This window comes from Aulonocara stuartgranti (assembly GCF_965226115.1).
Source record: "Aulonocara stuartgranti genome assembly, chromosome: 1".
NCBI classification, from domain to species: Eukaryota; Metazoa; Chordata; class Actinopteri; order Cichliformes; family Cichlidae; genus Aulonocara; species Aulonocara stuartgranti.
The window spans coordinates 19,037,708-19,063,563 of record NC_138939.1 but is presented as its reverse complement, the minus strand read 5'-3'; the positions used below and the strand labels follow the sequence as shown (position 1 = coordinate 19,063,563).

The 25,856-nt window shown below is 39.6% G+C and overlaps 1 protein-coding gene across 1 annotated transcript in view; it reads left to right on the top strand.

Moving 5' to 3' along the window:
• The window catches only part of adam10a (ADAM metallopeptidase domain 10a), a 38,717-nt gene that overhangs the window by 6,000 nt on the left and 6,861 nt on the right, over positions 1-25,856 (top strand). Inside the window, exons 2-8 of the mRNA XM_082527626.1 lie at positions 362-512; positions 8,049-8,167; positions 9,522-9,680; positions 13,694-13,791; positions 14,074-14,235; positions 17,937-18,029; positions 18,323-18,506. Of these exons, the coding sequence (XP_082383752.1) occupies positions 362-512; positions 8,049-8,167; positions 9,522-9,680; positions 13,694-13,791; positions 14,074-14,235; positions 17,937-18,029; positions 18,323-18,506 (966 nt within the window). The remainder of the gene's footprint in view (positions 1-361; positions 513-8,048; positions 8,168-9,521; positions 9,681-13,693; positions 13,792-14,073; positions 14,236-17,936; positions 18,030-18,322; positions 18,507-25,856) is intronic.

The following is a 25,856-nucleotide window of genomic DNA, read 5'->3' as shown; positions in this document are numbered from 1 at the left end:
AAAGAAAAGGGTCGGTATGGATGCCGGTAGGGTTTTACCTCAGGGGATGTTATAGCAATTGGCTGAATAAGCCTGTTAAGCATGTTTAGCGAGTGCGGGCTTGTACTAAAGCTAGCCAGTATTGTAGAGATCGATTGCTCCATAGGCCATTTCCATTGAAAGATTGGCACGTCAGGAAAATCATGGATAGAAATGATAAAAACGAATTATCTCAGAATTACATGCTAATCTACAGTGGAAAAATGTCAGCGATACGTGAATGAAATTTTAATTATCATTTGATTAATAAAACAATATAAAAACCTATTCGTTTTGATACTGTTGTTGACCAGTACTAAAAAGCTGTTGAACTCTCTTTCAGGTCAGTTTGGGAACCCTTTGAACAAGTATATTCGCCACTATGAGGGTTTATCATATGACACAGAAGCCTTGCACAGCCGTCACCAGAGAGCTAAAAGGGCGCTCTCTCCTCAAGACAGCACCGTGCAGCTGGACTTCCATGCACACGGAAGGTCAGTTTAAGTAGAAACACACACAGCCTTCCTCATGTAGTCACTCTTTCTTTCTGTGCTGACTCAGTTCATGTCCAAGTCTATTATTCTTGTGATCAGTAATTTATATTCCAGCCCTAGGATCAAACAAGAAGTATTTATTTTTATTACTCAGTGGGTTTTTTTTTTTTTTTTTTTTGGTTTTTTTTTTTAGTAATGTGAAACACCTTTTCATAAATTCTTACTGCTTTGTGTGTTGTGGTGATATTTATCAGGTTTTGGTTTTTCTAGTCTTGGTCTGTGTGCACTTTGTTGCCACTGCAAGATTATACTGCACCTTTTTGCATGGATGATCAGCAAGCCGTATATTTGCCTGTCAAATTGATAAGTGCAAGCTCTGTTGCCTAATGCCTTTATACATGACATATTGTGTATTTTGTGACTTGGTTATGCTGGTTCCCTGTTAAAACTAGAGCTGCAGCCAATATGAAATGTTTTTTCAGTGTTATCATACTGGCAGACATACAGTACATACCAAGGAATTGCAAAAGAGCTAAGAAGAATAGCTTTGTATAATTTGTAGTATAATTAGTATAATTAGATTTTCCTTTCTAACTCTTATTATCATCTTGGAGATGGGCGGTGATATTTGAGATCAGTGATGCTTGGTGATTGCCCGTCAAGATAAGACATGGCTTGTTTTCTTATTAAGTATGTACAGCTAATAAATTACTGTGGAAATTAATTTGCTCACCATGGTTTCAGTTTGTGTTGGTTGTGGCTGTATATACAGAGCTGAGCTGAGAGAGGGAGTTGTAGAAAGGTCAATGGAAAATATCTCTTTATTATTTGGCTAAGATACTAGTTATAGTCCTTAAGATAAGACTCATTGCTCAAAGTTCAAACTCAGGTTTTTTCATGTTTCATTTTAACCTGAGAGATTCAGTTTTCATTTATATACATTATCCAAGGATGACCCTTCATCAAACCCATGTCATCTGAGTGCAGTGGTGCCACCCTTGTTTTGGAAACGGGCAACAACACAAATGTTCCCAGATTTGTATCAGCTGAATTTTTGCCATCTCCTGTAAAGGAACAACACTCTGCAACAAAAATGTGTAAGAATTACACATTTTCACATGAACTTGTGAAACGCAGTTAAAGCAGTCAATGCTGTTAATTCATTTTGCAGAAGGTACTTTTAGGTGTGTTTTCAAAAGGTTATTAATAATTTAAACATTTGTTTTTAAAATGGCAATCGGACTCATACTACTTTAGTGTTTTTCTAATCAGAGTACTTTCTGTGACAGCCTCATTTACACATTCACGCAGGGCTTTAACATTTGCATTTTTAAGCGCTTTGTCTAAAATTCACATACTCACACTCCAGTGGATACATTGGGGCAACTTGGGTTTCAATATCTTGCCCAAGGACACTTTGACTTGTATGGTGAGTTCCCAGTTGGAATGTTTTTTGACAAATGCCCCCTCAACTTGGATTTTCCACCCAGAAAGCCCGTTGTTAGCAATCCAAATGGGGACACTGAACATAAAATGATAGGGAAACCGTTTATTTTTAATCTGTACTGCCACTGTTGTGTATTTGCGACTCACTAAATAAGGCATACACAGAGGAGTGAGCAGGCTCTAGCCACGAATGTGTTTTAAGTGCAAAGAAAATTTAAACAAAATGCTGTATTGCTAGTGATACCTGACTGGCTGAGCCTTGCTAAGAACTGAAACAAAACTTGTTTTTTCTTGCTTTTTCTGAAGCATACTAACTTGAAATCTGGGATGCAGTAGTAGACTGGAAGAACCAGGGATCTGGTCTACCTTGTTAGCCACAGGTTCCCTTCTTTTGGTCAAAATGTTCACAATGATAATAATTTGGAGCTTGTATTATTCCTAATCTACACGAATGAATTTCTAATTTAGCATGACATCCAATCATTTTAAATGTGTCCATGCAGTCCATGTCTTTGTGAGACAGGTATATTTACTGAATAAAGAGGCACTGTAAGACAAAACTGTGTAAATGCTCAACAAAACCAAAGACGAGCAACATTGATTGGTTTGTTTATTTATTCTAGCCCCGTCTATGTGAATACATTTATGAAACTAGACCCTGAATGATTTTTAAGATCAATACCAATATTTGGTGATTTTAAATTCCAATATATTGGCCAATATTTTTTTCAGGCACATGAAACAAGCATCTGTTTATTATGTGTAGTTATTTCTGAGTACTTGCTAAAATATTATGACAATACAGTTTATAATCTTGTTTTATTGTCACAGGTTATGGATTACTCATTTATGTTCTGTCTAAGTCTGTGCAGATCAGCTGGTTGTTGTGTTTGTGGGTTTGAAACACATGTTGCCAGTAGGGAAGATGCAAACTATGCAACTCAAACATTCATGAATCAGCTGAAGCGTGTTCCTCCTGTCTCTTCTTTCCTTTTTAAAAAATATTTAAATTAGTTGCGGTTATAAACTCTGATTCCAGTATATTCGCTAATGTTTTTACTGACGTTTTGTGCAGTGATACTGTTTCATTCCTTATTATTATTATTATTATTATTATTATTATTATTATTATTATTATTTTTATTTATTTATTTATTTTTTTTTAATTCTTTTTTTTTTCTTTTGTCCTTTCTTTCAGTTTTTTGGTATATTGATACCAGTGGCTTTTTACCCAGCTTTTGCGCTTTTTCCAGTTGTTGCTGAATCTTGCAGAACTTGTTAGCATTGCCTTATTGGGTTGGCCAGAAAATATGATCTCCTCTCAAAAAATTCAGCTTATAGGAAAGATTCTGCTCAATCATCTGCATCATTTGTGAATCATAAAAGCTCACTTGTAAGTAAAAGCCTTAGAATCTGCAGCAGCAGGAGCAGTAAATGGTCCACTGCTTACTCCACAAATACATAAGGCTGGGTGGTTCATGCTTGGGATCGACTGTATTCAGCATCCTAAATCCAGGATTTTTGACTGCGTAAGTGGATATCACTTCTTTAACCGTATGAGCTTTCCTTCAATTACTTCCCTGTCTTGTTATATAGGTTGCCACTGTAAAGTGAGGCAGCTTTTTATCTATGGCCCTGGAACTGAGATTGGTCTGAGGCTCCGAATTTAAGGAGACACACTGTTCGTATTCCACTGTGCGAAGGAGGCTTGTCATGCTTCCACTTTTAGTTTGAACTGAGTTTTTTACTTTACATGGCACAGTTGTCTGTTTGAGGTTATATTGAAGCATATGAGTAAAATTTGAGTGTTTTAAATGAAGAAGCTCACACTTGCAGGCTTATTTCATTTTTGTAGACTAGACATTTTGCACATTGTGCAAAAGCGAAACTTAGTTTGAAAAGTCATGTAGCTCTACTGCCTGTTTTGGTGAGATAACCACTTTAACTCTCTGAGCATACTGCAGTTTCCAAAAACGGCTGCAGTATACCTGCTGTACATCAGTATGATTTATATTATGGAAGCATTAAGGAGCAAGAACTGCACAGATAATGCTGCCTACCTGTTACATTTGAGTTCTAAAAAGTTTCTTAGATTTTTCTTTGAAATAAGTGGACACTTAGTTATAAAGTGTCCAGTTTTCTGCAGTATCATATGGAGTGTAGAAACCTTTGTACATATTAAAACTGTGTGTCAGGTATTACTTGTACAAGATAATTTACTAGACATGTCTGACAGTTGCTAGTTATCATGCCAGTTAGAAATATCTAGATTTAACTAAGAGGTCTTGAGGCTTGATGTTCACATCGCATTGCATACTAGAACTTCTTTTCTTTTCTTCTCCTCATCCCTAATCAGTTAGAGCAGATGGCTGCTCCTCCCTGAGCTTGGTTCTGCTGAGGTTTCTTACTGTTAAAGGAGTTTTTCCTTCCCACTGTCGCCAAGTGCTTGCTCCTAGGGGTCATCTGATTGTTGGGGTTTTCTCTGTATTATTGTAGGGTCTTTATCTTCTAATATGCAGTGTATGGAGGCAACTGTTGTTGTGAGTTGGTGCTATATAAATAAAACTGAATTGAATTAACCTGTAGCAGAGATGAGGAGCTACAGAGATGTGGTAAAAAAAACAAAACAAAAAGTGAACTAATAATTGACCACTTTCTTTCAGTTTTTCAAAGCTGAGCAATAATATTAATAAAAGTAGCTGTACCACAGACTATAATACTATGCCACTTGACATTAAGCTTGTGTCTTATGTCCTGACTGAATTCATTTAGTGTGTGCAAATTAAGGCTAACACTCTCCCTTCTGTGAAAACTCAAGGCCAGGCTGTTTGGCACTGTAGAGGTTTGTTGTAACGAGAGAAAAGCGTTCTTCTGTATGCCCACTCGCATGAGTATTTGTGGCCAGATCAGGTGACAGAAGAAGGCAAGTCACAGGGTCTCTGTGTAGGGCTTCTTTACAAAGTGAAGTGCCATAGCAAGCATGTGCTAATGCAATGCTTGTGATTGTGATATAATTCACATTTCTTTGTAGTTTATAGCTTAATAATGAATTAATAAGACGCATAAGTGTTTTTTTTCCTTAATTATAAAAATATTTGACAAAAAACATTATTATTATTATTATTATTATTGAAGCAGTCAAACAATGCGGCTTATCCATTAATGAATGTTAAAGTTAAGGTTCATACCACATTTTACCACTTTAACCAGAATCTCTTAGGACTGCTTCCCAGTTATGTCTTGATTTCATCTCTTACTCTCCTCTCGTTGTCCTTGTTTCCCACTTTCTGCACTGATATTTAACAACTTCTGACCTGATTTGATTTCTTCCAATTAAGTAATTTGGGAATACTATGATTTTACGATGATTCATTGTGACCAAGCGACTTAATATTGTAAATAGAGCTCTATGTAGTGATAAGTAGGTATTGCCCCCTTTTTAGTTGGAATTTTCTCTGTAGAAATGTCTTGAGGGCACCCCATCTCTGTGTGCTTGGCCTGCTTACTTAGCAGTGGATGACTGTCAGATGCTTGATTCAGTATGTTCAGCAATTGGGATTTGTCTGAATAATTTAGCAGTGAGCTGCTGCTGTGAGACGAGTACCACTGGGTTTATCCTTGGATTCCTCTCTTCTTGTCTTGCGGCCCATGTTGATTTGTTGGTATTTTTTCTGGTCTCTTCTTTCTTTCTCTTTTTTGTCTAGGGCACTTTATAGTTTAGTGATTAGAAACACACTAAATGTGTTTGTTTTTCCACACATTGCAGGAGAGACATGCTTCCCACTAAACCTGCTAAGATAGCTAAATCACATATACAGGTGCAGTTAAGCTGCATTGTTCTGCAAAGCCCAAGCCAACTGTTCAAGTCTTACTTCTTCATTTACTGCTTTGTTTTCTCCCCTTTCTTCGGATTTCCTGCTTCTCTGTTCTCTGAACACACTAAGCTCCTTTACTGAGTTGCTGCGCTCTGAACCTTGACTCACATGGGTGTCAACGACTTGTGGCAGACATGATTGAGCCCCTGCAGTCTGTTGCTTCATGAACTTTGGGATGGAAATTCTGAATAGGAAAGCCTTTTAGATGCTTTTTAGTGTATTTCTATACACCTTTTTTGCTATTATTGCAATACAAAAGATGTAACCCACGATTCCTCTTTGCCAAGCTTCTCGATACACAGGAAACATTGCCAAAACTGTATTGTTCAACTGCTTCAGAAACAAGAGCAGCCACATCCTAAGTGTAGAACAGTTTTTTATAACAGAATAACCAGTGGTTTGTGACTTCAGTGGTACACCTGGCTGCTGTGGGGAAGTTGTCGCAGAGGTGTTAACTTCTAAGATGAGGAGGCAAATGTTGCAAAGAAGGCAGTTAGGTTTTAGACTTTGTAAGGCTTCTTACCAACTAGTCATTCTCTTTTTGAACCCAACCACAGACAGTGTCTCAATCCCTGACGACTAACTCTAAATACATGACAGTGCAGGTTATATTTCTAAGTGAATAATTTACTTTGGCTGTGACCGGAATTATGTTTATGAAGGCAGATTTATTGTTTTAGTGCCAGTATGAGTAATAAGCCAAGGAAACTATACTGTATCTGTTGCTATCTCTGTGTAACACTGCCGACTTCAAACAGCAGGTCATGTTGCAGCCATTGTCGTACAGGTTTAGCAGTTCTCTTATTTCATCGTCTCCTCTTCTGTGTCAAATATTTGATCCTTTTTCTTTCTCTTGGCTTCAGCTGAAATGCTCTTTGGGCAGAAAATCTGTAGACGAGGCCAGCTTGTGTTTGACTGCAAATCTACTTGATCCGTCTAGGTTATTATACATGTTTGTATCTATAAAAAGCATTCCTAATGACATAACAAAGTTTTTACCAAACTGAATACTAACCAAAAGCAAGGCTGTTTCATTCAGCATATCATTTGGTACAATGAACCAATACATGGAAAATAAACAGTAATAAAAAAGGGGTGTGAAATGAAAACTGGACTGGGAAAAACTGAATGCAGGTCAAAAAGTCATCCTGGGGAGGGAAATCCTGAACTGTCTGAGCCATGAATAATGCCTTGCTTTCTAACTCTGCCAGACACTCCCTGACACGTTGTACTGCTCAGAGCATTTATTTGCATTTTGTGTTTTCATTTTGTTTTGCTCTATGAATGTTTCCATGATTGTTGTGTAGAAATGTTACTGTAAGATCCTTAGTCTGAAACAAACCTGTATACTGGAACATCAAGAAAACTTCACAGCATACACTTTGTTCTCAGTAGTATTATGTCCTCTATGACCTGAGATTATCTTAGCTTTGGTTTGGAGACTAATGTGCAGCTGAGGGATTGAAGAACATGCACACATCCTGCCCGACTATGATTAATCTCATTACTATGCCTGCCTATAAGGGCAACTGTGGTATTTAAAATGAGTTAAAAAAAAAAAAGAAAAAGGTGTGGAGTACTTTCAAAATCTGTTAAACAGCCTACTTTAGCTTAAAGATTTCCTGCTGTGAACAGCTTTTTGGCCTTACTGATGATTGTGTAAACACACCAAAGCCAAAAAGGTCTTGAGCCATTTAAGGTTAATACTGAGTCATGTGGAGGAATTTATAATTTGTCAGGAGATTTCTGATAAGGAGTTTGCATCTGAACTGCTCAAGCCTTAGAACCACTAACTTCTCAGAAGTGCCTCATGTGAGCGCCATGTGACGTTTGCCTTTTTGCCTTTTACATCATTCTCATCATTTCCACTGAAAGTGTTACATAAAACAGTGTCTGTGCACTTGCAAGGTTCATGTGGTTTTCCTTGTGACATAATTCGTCTGACTCACTGAGCTGCCTACTCGGTAACAACACTAGAACGGTGAACCTCTGTAAACATTAGTGAAGTAAATAAGGCTGCTTTCTCAGCTTCCTGTCGTAGATTTCCAGTGTTTGTGGTCCTTTATTCTAAAAATTTTCAGTAAGAGGATGACAAAAACACTGTCAACACTGTGAATTATGAGTGTCTGTCTGCAGGACAGAGGTATGTACAAAGTTTGAATGTGGTGTTAGACATTTAATGTAATTGGACATTGTTTCCTATTCTTCTTTTCAGACATTTTAACTTGCGGATGAAGAGGGATTCAAAGCTGTTTTCTCCAGATCTTGTCATTGAGGTGTCAGGGGAGGAGAACCCGATTGATACATCACATATTTATAGTGGAGAACTGTATGGTAAGTCTTGAGTCGCGTGTGTGTGTGTGTGTGTGTGTGTGTGTGTGTGTGTGTGTGTGTGTGTGTGTGTGTGTGTCTTTTAAAGGTAGTGTATCTGATTTGTAGCATTGTTATTTTTCAATTCAAAGCCTATTTGTATTACCTTTTGGGTGACTTCTCAATTGATGAAACGTTGTTAAATGTGCAGAGTAAACAACAAATCACAAGCCAAATCTCACAAGACTTATTTTTAGCTTCTTTTTTGTCCCAGTTCTTTCTGCTGCTCTTATTTCCCTCCCTTCCTGGACATCTTCCTGCTGCCTGTTTCCAGTAGAGTTCAAATGAACAGGAGGAAAAACAAGGGTGTTTGTTTTTTAGTGATTGGTCTGCATCAAACAAACAGATGGGGAGGAGAGGTGTATACTCCTTGAATATTTTCTGAGCTGATAAGAAGTCAGCTTCTTTAAACCACTGAGTAACATTTTAAAGTTATTCATGATGCATAACTAATCCACACATGTAACAAAGCAGGAAAAGCACAGCGTGAATAAAGTTGTTTTCACACCGGTGCTCTGTAGTTACCTTAAATCAAACCTTTTTTTTTTTTTTTTGGCACTGTTGTGCAGTTCGTTTGTGCATGGCAGCTGCACTGGGGAGCAGTCCAAAACCCACTGTAGCCAGATCCTTTGGAGGAGGTGATCTTGATCTGAACAGAAGGAGAAATAAAGGAATAAGATGCAAAATCCTCATTTCAAAGCAAAACAGGAAATGACTAAATGAGAAAATATTGATGTGAACTGTGACGCTTAAGAAGACGTCAGACTAGGGAACAGTGGAACTAATAAACTAATACAGAAATGAGTCAGAGGGAGGAACAGGCAGTGAAGTAAAACTAACATTCATAAAAATCAAAACTTTAATCAAACGGATCACAAAACTGAAATTCATAACATGAAAAACCCATAAAACAAAAACGGCGATCAAAGACTTAAAGTCGGAATCCAAAAGTGAAAAAAAAAAACAAGCAAAGAAAAAATCCCTGACAAAAAAGCAAACCTCATACTCTAGAAGCAGTACAACAGACAAAACCGTAAAACAGAAACCTATATAAGCCAAGCCTTCTTCATCTATCATCATCATCATTTTTATTCCTCATATTGATCGCCATCTCTCTCTCTCCTCTTCTCGCTTGTGTTTTCAGGTTTTCATGTGTTTTTTGTTTGTTTGTTTGTTTGTTTTTAACAGTTTAGGTTCGAGTGGTTGTTTGTTTGTCCACTTTGGCATGTTAGTCTTTTTTTCAATTTACTTGCGACTTTAGGCTACACAAAAAAATGACTTGTCTTCATCTGCTGACCCTCCTCCTCTTATGTTTCAGGAGAAAAGGGCACACTGACACATGGCTCTTTGGTTGATGGGCGATTTGAGGGCTTCATTAAAACCCAACAAGGAACATACTATGTTGAACCTTCAGAAAGATACCTACAGGACAGGAGTGTGCCCTTCCACTCTGTCATTTATCACGAAGATGACATCAGTAAGTAGGCACTATATTTACATTTGTGTTCTGATGTTTAGTATAGTGACCAATACATGAAGCTTGTTGGACAAGTGGTATTTTTTTACAAAGTCTGAAACATTTCTTTATAGAAAAGCTTTCTTTTTATACCCCTGGCAAATGTCATTAACTTGGTGAAGAATTGTTAAATACACAAAGGAAAATTCTGTTATATTTTTTAAATAACAAAGTGAAATTTGAATTTTTTTTATTTTATTTTTTATTCAGTTGCAACAGAAGTTGTTGAATCAGCGTGTCAGACAAACGCTTGGGGCCTAGACCATTGGGGGCTCTCTAAAGAGTAACAAGCTTATCTTCCTCCTCCATAATCTTAACTGGGAAATTGCATAAATGAGCCCATTTTTGTAGCACACCAGCTATTTTGAAATGTGAGACTGTCTTGCCTGCTGATAATACATTTAAATAATTGACATTTGATCAGAATATGTACAGCTGTGATTGATATCTATGCTGTCCAAATAACATTGTTATTATACATTGAGACTAAATTGGTACTTGAACGTCATATTTAATAGTTTAGTTTATGATCTTAAAACTGAGTGAAGGACAGAGTAGTAGTGGTAGTAATAGGATATTGTTCAGCATCCTGAGTCATGGACAGGGTGTTCGGTATCTATTGAAAACTGGATCGGAGAATGTAAATGGCTTACATTCACTGCTTTTGTCAGGCTACAGAGCTATAGAACCAGGACACTGCAAGTTTCTCAGTGTTTTCGATGAAGATGAGCAAATCTGAAATTATTTAGAGGTTGACTTCAACCAAGCTGAAAAAACATGTGCACAGTGCGTGAGTCAAAATGCAATTCAGTAACTTGAGACTTACAAATTTAGTATGAAGGCTCTTTCATATGGGAACAGGCATGCAGTGCGCTAACTGTAAGGTTAAGTTCCGGTCCAAAAGCTCTGTGTTGAGTTGGCTGCTACACTCACGGTCTTCGTGTGTACTAAATGACATTCTGCATTTCTACTGGTCGCACAAATGTATGCAAGTGCTCCCTGACCGGGGGTGCATTTAGCAGCATGGCAGGGAATCTGATATGAACCCTGTGGTGGCTTTAGACTAGCACACAAACACACGTCTAAACACATACACTGGTATATAATCTGAATCTGCTGAAGGAAATTTAGGAAATATGGATTTAGAGTCTCAGACTGTGCCTAATGATTTGTTGAATTCATGTTCTAACAGCAGGAGCATGAAATTCTGTCACTAATGAGATAGAAGATGCATATTGGAAAAATTAAACCAACAAATGGTACAATATAAAAGTTCAGCAAGTGCACTTATTTAAAAAACAAAAAAATAATAGCTGTTATCCCCGTCAGGGCCGTCTCCTTAGCGAGAAACCACTCAAAACATTGCAAGAGCCTTCCCTGGAAATCTCTGACCGCCTCAGGTTTGCATTTGAGACATGTGATACATCTCTGCCATTTTTAGCACAGCAAAGGTAGATAAGCAGGCAGACAATAGCATGTACCAAAGGTTAGGTTTACAGTCAGTTTCCCAGGGCATTACAGTAGAGCTCAGTATTTATCGTGTGACCCTGGGGCTCTAATTCAAAGCTCACAGCTTCTGTGAATGTCATAGTAAGAGAGGAAGTTGCTCCTTGTTGCACTTCTCCCCTGATGTGCCACTTTTCTCCTGCTGAAAACTGTTTGTGGTCTTTGGACCAAAGCTGGAGACCTAGCTTTCCTCATTGTTCATCCTGAACATGAAGTTTAGGTCAGTTTGACAAAGAAGTTGATGTTTGCTTTCAGCACGAGTTTGTGGTCAATGGTGAAATTCAGTGGTAAGAGAAGTGCTGGGAACTATGTAAGAAAACTACCCTCGGTGGGATAACTGCCACACTTTAATGAAGTGCTAACTTTACTCTTTATGAGGGTAATCAAAGAAAAGGTTTTGTCACAGTTTCCACAGTGGAGTTTATGACTTCTTAAATTTCCTAAGAAACATCAAGTGGAACTGAAATTGTTTATGTAGTGCTTTCATTAATTCATCCTTCTTCCCTTAGTGTTGCAACTATAATCAACTCTTATTTGCCCTTTTAAATTTTCTACTTCCCTACTCATCATTGTTAATCAAGACTGAAGTAGCACATCAACTTGTGTGGAAGTGTGTTTTTCATTAAAACACTTCTGCTGCATGTAGTCTCTGCTAACATCTGCACTGGGTTGTAAAGATAAAACAAGATGTTGTTTCTGGCTGTGTACCGTGATTTTTAAAACTCAAATATGTATTTATCAGACATATTTTTAAAACTTCTCTGAACAATTTTTAGGTAGTCGGAATGTATCCCCCTTGTTTTGAGATAATTAGGTGACATTTTTACGAACCTTGAAGGTCTAATGTCACGAGGAGGCATCTGTCTGCCCAGTTGCCCTTGTCTGTCTGCCCACAATTCATAGGAATTGCTGCTCTTCCTATAGATTTGTACAGAATTTAAGCAAACTTATAAACAGTGATCAGCTAATCGATCTTCACCAAGGCTTTGCTTTAGATGAGGGTCATATTTGTCACCTTACAAGGAATTTTTCATTTTCCCAAGAATTCCTGCTGCTTGCACAGTGTCAGTCATGTTTTAGTGAAAGCTGCACACAGTGATCACCCAGTGAGACTTTATCAGGACTGTGCTCAAGCTCAAGGTCACACATGTTGTTTTATGGGCAATAACCTGTGAATTGTGATGGCTCTTGTGCTGTCTCATTGATGTTGTGGTTTTCAGAGGACTGTGAACCGTACGTGGATAGTACCCAGCAGTAAAACTGCTCACAACTAACTGGGGGATTTTTTGTGTGAAGTTTCTGTACAGTTTTTTATTCAGGTATCAGTGAAATGGGTGGAGAAGGCTGATTCTTTTTATTTATTTATTTTTTTAAGACTCAGAGGAGCCTTTGCTTCTGATTTGGCCTTTCTCTTAAGCTTTTTACCTCTGTCCAAACTGCAAAAGCCTTTTGATTAGCAGTTGAATGAGACACCATTCACTGTGAGGACAAAGACGACTTTCTTTGAAAAAAATTCAAAAGCACATTGCACACAGTGTATTTGGTCGTTTCAGTGAGTTAAAAGAGGAGACGACGGACCTGTTTTCATTTAGGAAACATGTTTCTGAAGTCAGTGTTATTGTTTATGACACCATTATCTGTTATGGTGTCAATAGTAATATGCAGAAACATTGAAATCCAACATTCACAAGGCTTCACTCAGTGTTGAACTCTGGATCTGCTTGTAGTCTTAGCGAAGCGTAGTGTATTTTGTTCATATGAAAACAGAGACTTTCAATTTTTAGATATGATCAGTGGAGCCCGTGATTGTAAATATGCAAGAATTTCTTTTCCATTGCTGTAACATGATTAGTTTGTTTGAATTTTGTATTGAACTTGAGCAGGCCCTAATTTCCTTACAGTGGTGGTCTATTGGTTTTGCTTAACACCTGGGCAGTACGTGGAACAGTGGTCAGGCCTGTTGCCTCACAGCAAGACAATCCTGGGTTTGCTTCCCACTTGGCCTTTCTCTGTGAAGTTTGCATGTTCTCCCCGTGTTTGGGTGGCTTGTAGTGACACAAATTGGTTCTCTTCAAGTTTTCTCCATGTGAAAACAAACCAAACCAGGGGGAAAGGCGGCAAGTTTACAAACTCATCAACTGATTCAAAACAGAGTAAACAAACTATTGGTGTGAAAGAGCCCACAGATTACAAAGCAATTTAAAATGAAACCAAATGTTCCTGCAAACTCTGTCAGTCTCTGCTTTATTTTGTGGCTTTTGAGCCAGGTCATAACAATTTTTTTTTGCCTTGATTTTGTTAATAAATGAGAAAAGAGGCCTAGTTGCACAGATTTTTAACTAGTGGAGTCAGGGCCTTTCTCTTCTTGTACTGAATGTTAAAATAAAGATATAAATGACTGATGAAGATAACTGAATGGATATGGTGAAAGGCACTCAAGAAAATGTTTCTCTCCTTCTGTCTGACAGATTACCCTCATAAGTATGGTTCAGAGGGTGGCTGCGCAGACCACTCTGTGTTTGAGAGGATGAAGAAGTACCAGGCATCAGCAGAAGAGCCAGCCAGAGTAAGTGTTATTAAGAACAAGAGAACAAGAACAGATAAACACAGGCAGACAAGACTCGTGATATTACATGAGCTTATTTCCACCTTACCTTACACTGTTAGTTAACAGCAAGGTGGAAGTGTTTGACCTTACTTAAAATGGCAATATAAACTTTTTAGCCCAGGGAAATTTTTAGGGGATAAAAATGTTGGATTGTTTTCAAAACCGGAAATGTGCTTATTTCCCCAAACGCCATTGAACTATGCTATCGATAACAAGCATAACGTAACGTTTTCTGTCCAGGATGTGACACGAATGTTGGAAGATGAGGAATCTAAAGATACTCCTGTCATTTTGAGAAAGAAGAGGGCGACGGGTAAAGAAAAAAACACTTGTCAGCTCTACATCCAGACTGACCATTTCTTCTTCAAACGCTACGGCTCAAAAGAGGCTGTCCTTGCTCAGGTATGAGGAAATGCAGTATGTGAAATCTTTGTTTTCTTTTCTTTCTTTTTTTATTTGAAAAAGCCTGTTTTGCTTATTTGCTGATTAGCATTAGCTCACACCCCTTCCCTTGTTTTAGCTGCTGCCTCCCAGTGACTTCATGCTGGATTACCAAATCAAAACATTTCTGTGGAGTCGGATTTTTGGGCTAACTTGCTGCTGCTACATCCTGACATCAGATTTTAATTTCCTAATTCGTAACTTATACTTTTAATAAGTTTAGCTGGACAGAAGTTCGTAAGGCAAGGCAAGGCAAATTTATTTGTATAGCACAATTCAACAACAAGGTGATTCAAAGTGCTTTACAGAGACATTAGAAACAAAAACAAATAAAAAGCATGATTTAAAATTGATTAAAACAAGCAAACAAACAAACTAACTAAACACACACATTTCACACCTGTTCGCGCGATCTGAACCCTTATCGTAAGGGGAGCTACCAGTCCTTCTGTGGACGAGCTACTTTCTATTTTAAATTCCCTGAATTTAAAATACTCTCTAGACCCAGTCTAGACCCAGCTGGGGAGCTACCCAGAGCTCTAAACCCACTTAACAAACAAACAAACAAACAAAACAGTATATAAAATCAAAACAGATAAAATCAGAACAGTAGATAAAATCAGTAGTTAATGTAAGTTTTGAAATTTAAGCTTAACAAACAAACAAAACAGTATATAAAATCAAAACAGATAAAATCAGAAATAGATAAGATCAGTAGTTAGTGTAAGTTTTGAAATTTAAGCTTAAAAGTGTGGATTTGGTGCTTTATTCAAATGCAGCTGAGAACAGGTGAGTCTTCAACCTGGATTTAAATAAAGTGAGTGTTTCAGCTGATCTGAGGCTTTCTGGGAGTTTGTTCCAGATATAAGGAGCATAAAAGCTGAATGCAGCTTCTCCGTGTCTGGTTCTGACTCTGGGAACTGATAAAAGACCGGATCCAGATGACCTGAGGGATCTGGAAGGTTCATACTGGGTCAGGAGGTCACTGATGTATTTTGGTCCTAAACCATTCAGAGCTTTATAGACCAGCATCAGAACTTTAAAGTCTATGCTCTGACGGACAGGCAGCCAGTGTAAAGACCTCAGAGCTGGACTGATGTGGTCCACTTTTTTGGTCTTAGTGAGGACTCGAGCAGCAGAGTTCTGAATGAGCTGTAGTTGTCTGACTGATTTTTTTAGGTAGACCTGTAAAGATGCTGTTACAGTAATCAAGCCTACTAAAGATGAATGCATGGACTAGTTTTTCCAGGTCCTGTTGAGACATCAGATCTTTTATCCTTGAAATATTCTTGAGGTGATAGTAAGCTGACTTTGTTATTGTCTTAATGTGTTTTTCTAAGTTTAGGTCTGCATCCATCACTACACCCAAATTTCTCGCCTGGTTTGTGGTTTTTAGATGTATAGATTGAAGTTCTCTGGTGACCTGTAATCGTTTTCCTTTGGTGCCAAAGACTATTACTTCAGTTTTGTTTTTGTTTAGTTGGAGAAAATTGTGGCACAACCAGTCATTAATTTCCTCAATGCATTTACCAAGAGCCTGTACAGGGCCTCGGTCTCCTGGTGACATTGTGATATATATTTGTGTGTCATCTGCATAGCTGTGGTAGTTTATTTTGTTGTTCTTTATAATCTGTGCCAGTGGGAGCATGTAAATGTTAAACAGAGGGGGTCCCAAGATGGAACCTTGGGGAACTCCACATGTGATACTTGTCTGCTCGGATGTGAAGTTACCTATTGATACAAAGTATTTCCTGTTTTCTAAGTATGTTTTGAACCAGTTTAGTACAGTTCCTGAAAGACCTGCCCAGTTCTCCAGTCGTTTGAGTAATATGTTGTGGTCAACTGTATCAAATGCTGCACTGAGATCCAGTAAAACTAGGACTGACATTTTTCCACTGTCTGTGTTCAGACATATGTCATTAAAGACTTTGGTCAGAGCGGTTTCAGTGCTGTGGTTCTGTCTAAAACCTGACTGGAAGGCATCGTAGCAATTATTCTGTTTTAAGAAGTAATTGAGCTGTTGAGAAACTGCTTTTTCAATGATCTTACTTAAAAATGGGAGATTTGAGATCGGCCTGTAGTTTTTTATTTGTGTCTTGTCAAGATTGTCCTTTTTCAGTATAGGTTTGATTACAGCAGTTTTTAGTGGTTCTGGAAACACACCTGACATTAAGGAAAAGTTGACGATCTGTAACAGGTCTGACTCTAAAGTAGGGCTGGGTGTCGTCACTGATTTCTAGAAGCGATTCAATTCCGATTCACAAGGTCCCGAATCGATTCGATCCACGATTCGATTTAATTCGATTCGATTCGATTTAAATCTGGGAAATTTTGACAGTCAGAAATATTATAATTCAAATCAGTACATTTACATATTTTTGTATCAATAAAAAGGAAGCTGACACACGCAAGACTTTATCAAAGGTGTGAGCATCACAGCAGATGCCTTTGTGTCAAAGTAGCTGAAGATAAAACACAGAAAAACATGAAGGTGATTTTCCTGGCCTGGGATTTTATAAAAATATTCTGCAGTACATCAAAAACGAAAGAAAACCATTAATCAACATATGAACATTACCTCTGAAGTTACAGCGGTTTTATTAGAGACACGGTTAAGCGTTTTGCATTTTGAATAATTTTAAAAAGTTTAAATTTGTTCAGTATTGAACAGCAGAAATGAGGTTTTCTTTTCGGAAGAATGTAAAAGGGAAAAAAACAGCGGCTGACAGCGCTGTAAACTACGGTAGACTTATGCGTAACAAGCAAGCGAATAATGAAGAAAGGGAAACTGTTCTTGAAGTACAGAGAGAGAGAGGGAGGGGGAGAGAGAGAGAGAGAGAGAGAGAGAGAGAGAGCTGTGCATCGCGGTGGAAGCAAAACAGTAAAAGTCAGAGTGAATTCATGACGATTTTATGTGAATCGTTTGGATCTTCTTTTGCTGCTGGTTTGGTCAATATTGTTTGGAGAGAGATCAAACTAACAGCTTTAGAATCGGCGCAAAAAGGGCGTAAACACAAAGCGCGGACCCGCCGAAACATCAGGATCAGCGAGCTGTCGGCTTTCAGCCCCGACCGTGAGAAAGGCGACATCTAACTGATTCTGATCCGCGGGTCGCACCGTGTGTTTAAGTCTATGTGCAGAATCCGTGTACCTGCTCTCATTTACTGTCTTAACTGTTTGGTGGTTCTTGAAATTTTGTGAGATGTCACCAAAGATTCTGGCATTTCAAGCAAAATAAATTTATATTAAAAAAATCGATTGAGGATTTAAATGAATCGATTTTACGTTATCCAAGCCAGAATCGATTTTAATCGATGAATCGATTATAAAAACCCACCCCTACTCTAAAGTCTTTGAGACCTTTTTTTCGTAATCCTTAATCCATTCATTCTTAATGTTTTAGCTTTTTTCATAGCTGACCACAAAGTCAAACTTGGCATCTAACATTCATAGGCTGAAAACAAATGCCTACTTATGTGGTGTAGGCATTATTCTAGTAGCTGGGAATTTAGCCAGTAACCTGTAGCAGAGATGAGGAGCTGCAGAGATTTGGTAATCTTATTTTTATTTTTATTTTTTTTAATTTTAAACCTAATAATTCACTGCTTTTTTCATTGTTGTACCTGTGTTACTCCTAATCTATAATCTTGCACTCCCTGCAGATCTCCAGCCACGTAAAGGCTATTGACACCATTTACCAGGGCACGGACTTCCAGGGCATACGTAACATCAGCTTCATGGTGAAAAGAGTCAGGGTGAGTTTCATCTTGACATTTAGGGTCTCAAACTTCAGGCCAGCCACCATTTATAGTCCTAAATTACATAAAGTGTTACATTATTATGTTTGTTTACCATTATTTAATATGCTAGAATTTTTCATCTATACCAGACCTCATTTATCATTATTAATAACAACTAAATCAACCTGCTGATATTAAAAGTGGAAGTAATCTGTCTACTTGCCCGGGATCATTCTAAACTAATCTGCTTCATTGGGGTAGTTTTGTTTTCCTACTTTTCCTTTTGATTGTTTAACTCTTTCTCACAGATCAATACCACAGTTGAAGAAAAGGACCCCAGCAATCCTTTTCGCTTTGCCAACATCGGAGTGGAGAAGTTTTTGGAGCTCAACTCTGAACAGAACCACGATCAGTACTGCCTGGCCTACGTCTTTACTGACAGGGACTTTGATGATGGCGTGCTTGGCTTGGCGTGGGTTGGGGCTCCCTCAGGTTGGTACCAGACACACACACCGAGCTCTGGTAGTGACTCCCTGCGTTGCTCAGAAGCATTTAAAGTGTTTGGGTGTTTTGTAACACACCTTCACATTACTTCTATAATCATATTTGCTATCAAGCCAGTTATCCATACTACACATTATAATTTTTTTTATTAGTCTGATCATTTTATTTTTTAAGATCACTTTGGTTCAAGAAACCAGATCTCAGTTTTAGTAGTTTGAATAGTGCTACCGCATCAGCCATAAAAAGGCTGACGGGGTATTGCTGTCACCCTGCTTGGCGGGCGGGCAACCAGGCGGGGAGACAAGGACACCCAAGTTTGTGAATGCGGTAACTTGAGAATGAAGAGATGTAGGAGTTTCAAACTGATACCATATGTGCATCGACTAAAAATCTTGGAAAAGTTATAATCTCACAGATTTCAGCTGTTAGGTCAGAGGTCAAGTTTTCAGAAAATTTTGTGAAATCAGGAATGAAGGGACATAGGATTTTGAAATTTATACTGTAGGTGCATCTGCTATGAGGCTGATAGGTACCACTGGACACTGCCAGTATTTCTTTTTTTCCTGTGGTGATCAGAGGACCCAGAGTTTGTTTATATTCTGGCAATGCTTTGAGACCACAAGAATCTGCACAGGTGGCCATTTGTATTAAGAAATATTCTAATTTCTTTATATTTATGTATGTGAGAAAAACTGTTGTCCTTGAAGTGCAAAGTATGCCAGCAGCCTCTCTTTCCTGTTGGATTTCATGCTGTGGTCTTCCCACAGATTGCTCATATAGACTGGCTTTTCCCTCACATTTGTAATTGATTGTTGTGTTTGGTGCTTCTTTCCTCTCCTTTTGAATTAGCTTGGATACCATTTCAACATGAAGTATACCGCTACAAACCCAGACGATCAATCCTGGCGTATTAGCAAAACTGTAAGCTGAAAGAATTGATTGAATAAAAGACATGGAGAATAGATTGGTTGCAGTGAGCTTTGTGGTGATTGATTGAACAAAGGAAGTCTAAAAAAGGCTTTCAGGCCCACTGGTGAAGCACAGCTAATGTGTGAGTTCATGTGACTAGTTGTCATGGGTGGCTTCAGTGCAGGGTTTACACAATTGCACAGGTAAAGAGTGCGATGTGTAGTAAAATGTGCACTCAGTCTCATGGTCACTTTACACAGAATGGACACGTTATTGCTTGACGTGGTCTCATGTTTCTATGTAGCTGGAAGTGGTCTCCTAAACTCTGAATTTCTGGATATTGGGAATTGCAGCACGACTGGGAGAGTGCTTCTTGTTAAGCGTGATACCCAATATATCCAAAACCAATTTTTATTTTAGATAATTTAACAGACAAATAAAGCAAAGAAACTTCAGGGGTTTAGATGTATTCAGGGTCTTAGACTTACAGACGATTCATCCTGTTTCAGATTATTGTTCTCCCCTTTTAAAACATTTAAAACAAGTTCCTTAATTTATTGGACAACCCTTATAAGACTTTATTGTTTATTGGTTAAACCGGTATACAAATAAAACATTCTCCATCTGTTAATTACTGTAGTTTATGGTTCACTGATTTTCATGACTTCTTTTCGATTAACTGTGGAGCCAGTTACGCTTGCTGAAACTACCAGCATCTCCATGCCCTGCTACTGTGTGTCTGTATGTATGTGTGTATTTTGTTGTCCATATTGAACCAGAGGGGTGTACAATGGGTTAGTGAGCTAAAAGTAAGGTTTTGTCACCCGCACAGGTGGCTAAGTCACTGTTATGTGGTAACTGTTGCTGAACACACAACCTGCTTTTGAGCAGGTTAGATTCACTGTTTTTTTTTTTTTTTTTTTTTTCATCATTGTTTTTATTGCAGATTTTCCTTTAACACGACAGTGTCTCGACAGTAGACACAGAACAACAAAACAGTACAAACACAAAACGTACACAACAGCTCTTAAATAAGGCATAATACAAGATACAAAATACAAAATATAACATACAAGAGGTGGTGAGTCAGTCTTACAGCGCCCGGGTGGTGATCACGTGTGTAGTAGTCCTTTGAATAAGATAGCGGAAAGGTCCGGTCCAATATAGTCCAAAAAGGGGTGCCACATCCCATAGAACTGACCCACACTGTGGTGTATAACGTGTGTGAGGTATTCCAGAGGAATCAGTTCAAAAACTATTTTGCGCCAGCCACAGACAGTGGGAGTCCTATCGTTGATCCATTGTAAGAGGATATTTTTCCTGGCTGCAAATGTTAAGAGTGTTATACAATCTTTTGTTGGCCGCCGCTTTTAGGCGGTCACTTGGAAGACCTAGAATCAGGGACAAAGGGTCCATCTCTATATCAACGTGGAAGATTTTCCCCAGTTCACCTGTAATGTCAGCCCAGTATTCTTGAAGCTTATAACAGGACCAAAAACAGTGAGTTAAAGTCCCTACATCAGTTTTGCACTTAAGACACACAGGGGAAAGAGAGCGGCTGAAGAGGTGTCTGCGGTGAGGGGATACGTGTAATCTGTGTAAAATCTTAAATTGGATTGCTCTTGTCAGAGTACAAATTGAAATCCTTTTTGCGAGAGACCAAACGGTATCCCACTTATCTTCATCTATGGTTACCGACAGTTCCCTCTCCCACACACCTCTAATCCCCTGCGCATCAGTGGTAGTCAAAGCATTAAGCACATGGTAAAATGAACTCAGAGACACCGTCAGCTGTTGCCCAAACAAAACCCTCTCAACATCAGATACTTCAGGGTGCTCAGCAAGGGTTGTATTGTGAGTGATATAGTGTCGTATTTGCAAAAAACGAAAGAAATCCTGTCTAGGCAAGCCGTAACTGGTTGGTAAGCTGTTCAAACGACATGAGTTCACTACCCGAGAAAAGGTCACCAAGAGACTTAATATTCTTATCAGACCATCGTTGAAAGCCGGGGTCCAAAGAACCCGGAGGAAAAGCAGGGTTATTCATTATAGGGGTAAAGGTTGATGTTATTCTCGATCTTCCCTCAAGACGGCGGACAATTCGCCACGCTTTTAGGGTGTTGATTGTTACAGGATTTGTACAAAGGGCCTTAATTCCGTTAAAATCATTACAAAATAATAGATCGCTCAGTTTGCATTGTGACAGAGCTGTCTCAATATCCGATCAGATTGAGGTTTTACCCCTAACCCAGTCGCTCACAAATCTTAAATGGGCAGAAAGCTGATACAATCTAATATTAGGTAGATCCAAGCCGCCCCTGGAGCTTGGCAGATGCAACACTGCCATCTTGAGTCTGGGTCTGCGCTTGTTCCAGATGAAAGAGGTGAGCCAACCATTTATGTCCTTCAGTACTCTCTTAGAGAACAAGACGGGGATCATTTGGATAGGATACAATAGCCTGGGCAGCACATTCATTTTGATCAGGGCAATGCGTCCTAGCCAGGAGACAGGAAGTGACGCCCACCGCTCTAGGTCCTGTTTGAGTTTGCCAAATAAGGGTGTGAAGTTGGCTTTGTACAATTGGTCGAGAGACGGGGTAATAAAGATCCCCAAATACACAAATCCATTAGGAGACCATTTAAAAGGAAAGGAAGGAACAGTAGCCGGCATTGTGAAAAGAGTACCGAGAGGCATGGCCTCTGACTTAGCCAAATTGATTCTATAGCCAGAGAAATGGCTAAACCTGTCAATCACCTCAATGAGACTGGGTACGGATGTTACAGGGTTAGTCAAAAGAATCAAGATGTCGTCCACGTATAAGGTTATTTTATGACACAGCTGTCCAATCTCTAAACTACGTATTGTGGGCGTCGCCCTTATGGCCTCAGCAAGAGGCTCTATGGCCAGAGCGAATAGAAGGGGCGATAAGGGGCAGCCCTGCATAACTCCCCTATGAGTGTTGAAGTAATCAGACCTAAGTCCATTAGTCAGGACTGCTGCCTGTGGATTATTGTAGATAACTTTGACCCATTTTATAAAATTCTCCCCTAAGCCGAATTTGCCCAGAGTATACAACAAATAAGACCACTCAATTCTGTCAAATGCTTTCTCCGCATCGAGAGAAAGCACCAGGCCGTCAATAGATTTTTGCTTGAAAGCTACAATAGCGTTCAGTAAGCGTCTAACATTGGTGGCTGAGTTTCGACCCTTTATAAAGCCTGTCTGGTCCTCCCTTATCAGCACAGGTAAAAAATTTTCTAAGCGGGTGGCCAGAATTTTAGAAAGCAGTTTCCTATCTACATTCAAGAGGGCTATAGGTCTATAGGATCCGCACAAATCAGGACACTTCCCTTTCTTTAGAATTAGGGAAATGTTGGCTTCCTTCAGTGTCTGCGGGAATTCACCCGTAATGGAGTGGTTGAACATATCAAGAAGCGGTTCCACAATAATATCCCGAAACTGTTTATAAAATTCACAACAGAAGCCATCAGGCCCTGGCGACTTTCCACTTCGCAGTGATTTAATAGCCTTAAACACTTCGGTCTTAGTTATAGGGCTGTTAAGGGCAGTCTTCTGTTCCTCTGACAAATTTGGTAAGTCGAATTGGGTGAAGAAATTATGCATCAGCTGCACCCCCTCCGGGACTTGTTGAGAAGAGTACAAGGCTTCGTAGAACTTCTTAACACAGTCATTTATCAGTTTGTTTTCATATATCTTGTGGCCACCTTCATCAGATATCGCTGCAATGGTATTCGATTCTGCGCGCTTCTTAACATAGTACGCCAGACATTTACCGGCCTTATCTCCATGCTCGTAGAACCTCTGTCTGGTGTATTTAAGTTTCTTCTCTGCATCTCTGGTAAGAAGGCAATTCAGCGCTGACCTGAGTGCGGTTATTTCTTGCCATAATGGTGGTGATGGGGAGGCAATATATGTTTTCTCCTTATCCATCAATTCGCTCTCTAAAGATTTTTGTTCCTCCATCCGTTGTCGCTTCTTTGTCGCAGAATACGAAATAATTAGGCCCCTCGCATAAGCTTTGCATGTTTCCCACAAAACAGAGGCAGTAGTAGCTGAGGGGGTGTTGATATCCAAAAACGCTTTAAATTCTGCAGAGAAGTGAGAGGTAAATTCCTCATCCTTAAGAATAATGGTATTAAGCCTCCAGTGGCGGGACCTGTGAAGCGCAGCTTTAAGATCGAGATCCATGATTACCCTAGCGTGATCTGAGATGATTATACTTGTTATGTCGCACGATACTACTGAACCTAAGTCAGTTTTCGGGAGAAAAAAGTAATCAATTCTAGTTTGGGACCTATGCGGAGCCGAAAAAAATGTGTATTGCTTATCGGAGGGGTGAGTATATCTCCAAGCATCCACAAGTCCAAACTCGTCGCATAGAGCATGAAGCGCTTTGGCCTGAGGAGAAGGAGTTGCAATGCTGTGTGGAAATCTGTCCATAAGCGGATTTAACATTAAGTTGAAATCACCACCAATAATAACGGTAGAGTTAGGAAGAAATGGGGCTAATTCCAGAAACATTTTGGTAAGAAAGGTAGTTGGGTGGGCAGGTGGAAAATAAACATTCAGTAATAAGATATTTTGGCCTTGCAAAATCCCTTTGACTATCACGTAGCGGCCCTTCAGATCCTTAACGCAATCAGTTACTACAAAAGGTACATTTTTCCTAATCAACACTGCCACTCCTCTACTTCTTGTAGTGAAGGATGAAAAAAACACTTGTCCATATAATCCTTGTTGCAACTTCAAGTGTTCATTATTATCAAGATGTGTCTCTTGTAACATAGTAACATCTACACCGTCCTTTCTTAGACAAGTAAATATCTTCCTCCTCTTAATAGGGCTGTGAACCCCTCGTACATTCCAGGTGCATATTCGCAGCCTACTCATTATTAGACTTATTCATGTATCACACAAAGCATATTGAGCCAAAGGGTTCACCACACCCTGGTTGAAAAAATAAATAAATAAAATAAAAATAAAAAAGGCATGAAAGAGCTGTGTGACGGAACATTCAAAGAACAGTGATTTGGCAACAGCCCTACTAAACATGTAGGGAAAAACCAATCTCCTCCTGCCCGTCGGGAAAGCCGAAGGGCATTGCACGCGCGTAACTCACGCCTACCCATAGACGAAAACACAGTCCGTCCGGTGCCCGATGGGGTGGAAGATTTCACCTGGTCGCTTATAAGCAGCGAGGACGAAAAAAAAAAGAGTCATATACGCCTAGATTCGGCAAGTACTCACACCGGTTAATTAAGGCATAGTGTGAAGAAAAGGAGTACTCCGGTGGTTACGGGGATTCAAGGCAGCGAGTCCGCGTAGGACGCAGCTGCCTCCGGTGTGTTAAATCTCTTCTCCTTGCCGTTGGCAAACAGCCTCAGTGTGGCGGGGTAGAGAAGCGCATAATCCACATTCTTCTTCCTCAGGCAGCTTTTCACCTCGTCGAAAGCCTTGCGTTTCTTGGCTACCGCCGCTGAATAATCATTAAAGAAAGAGACTTTGATCCGACTTGTTGGTTGGTTCGGCTGCGTAGCCAGGCGCCGAGCTGCGGCCATCACACGTTGTTTATCAGCAAAGTTGTGAAGCTTCATAATGATGGGTCTGGCGCGCTGGCTGGGGCCCGGCCTCGGTGCTAGAGAGCGGTGAGCGCGGTCTAGTTTGATCTTCCCATTTTTAGTTGTGAGCTCGAGATAGGAGGGGAGCCATGACTCCATGAAGGCGACAACATCATTTCCCTCCGTGCCCTCGGGAAGCCCGACCAGGCGAAGGTTACATCTGCGGCTGCGGTTCTCTAAATCGTCCATGTGGTCTGCCATGTCAGTTACTTGTTTTTCGAGTCGAGCCACTTTCGCCTGCAATACACCTGCCGTGTCTTCCACGCCTGAAATCCGTATCTCGGCGTCTCCCACCCGTGTCGCCAGAGCCTGGATCCGAGACGTCTGTTCACGGATTGCGGCCAGCACAGTATCAACTTTAACATCCAATAAAGTTGTAATGCTGTCAGTTATCTTACTCAGAGCCGCAAGGATATTCGGGTCGATATCACTCCCAGTTTCCTCAGCGTCAGCGGAGATTTCTGTGTCGCTGGCGTTAGCTTCTTCAGGCTCAGCCGCCATAGGACCCACAATGTCGCTAGCCTGCACAACCGGAGCTGTCTTTTTCTTAGACCTGACGTTAGGCATTTTAGAAAAATAGTCGTCCAGACTCATTATAGAGTTACTCCCACGCACATTTGTAACGTTTCACCAGGTGAACACGTATTTTAGACGGATAATCGGGGGACCTCACCGGAGCACAGCGAGACGGGTGTTCGCGCTACGACGCCATCTTGCCAACCCTCGATTCACTGTTTTAGTTGCCACGTTTTCACGTAATGTTTTATTTATAGCATTTTTTAACTCGTA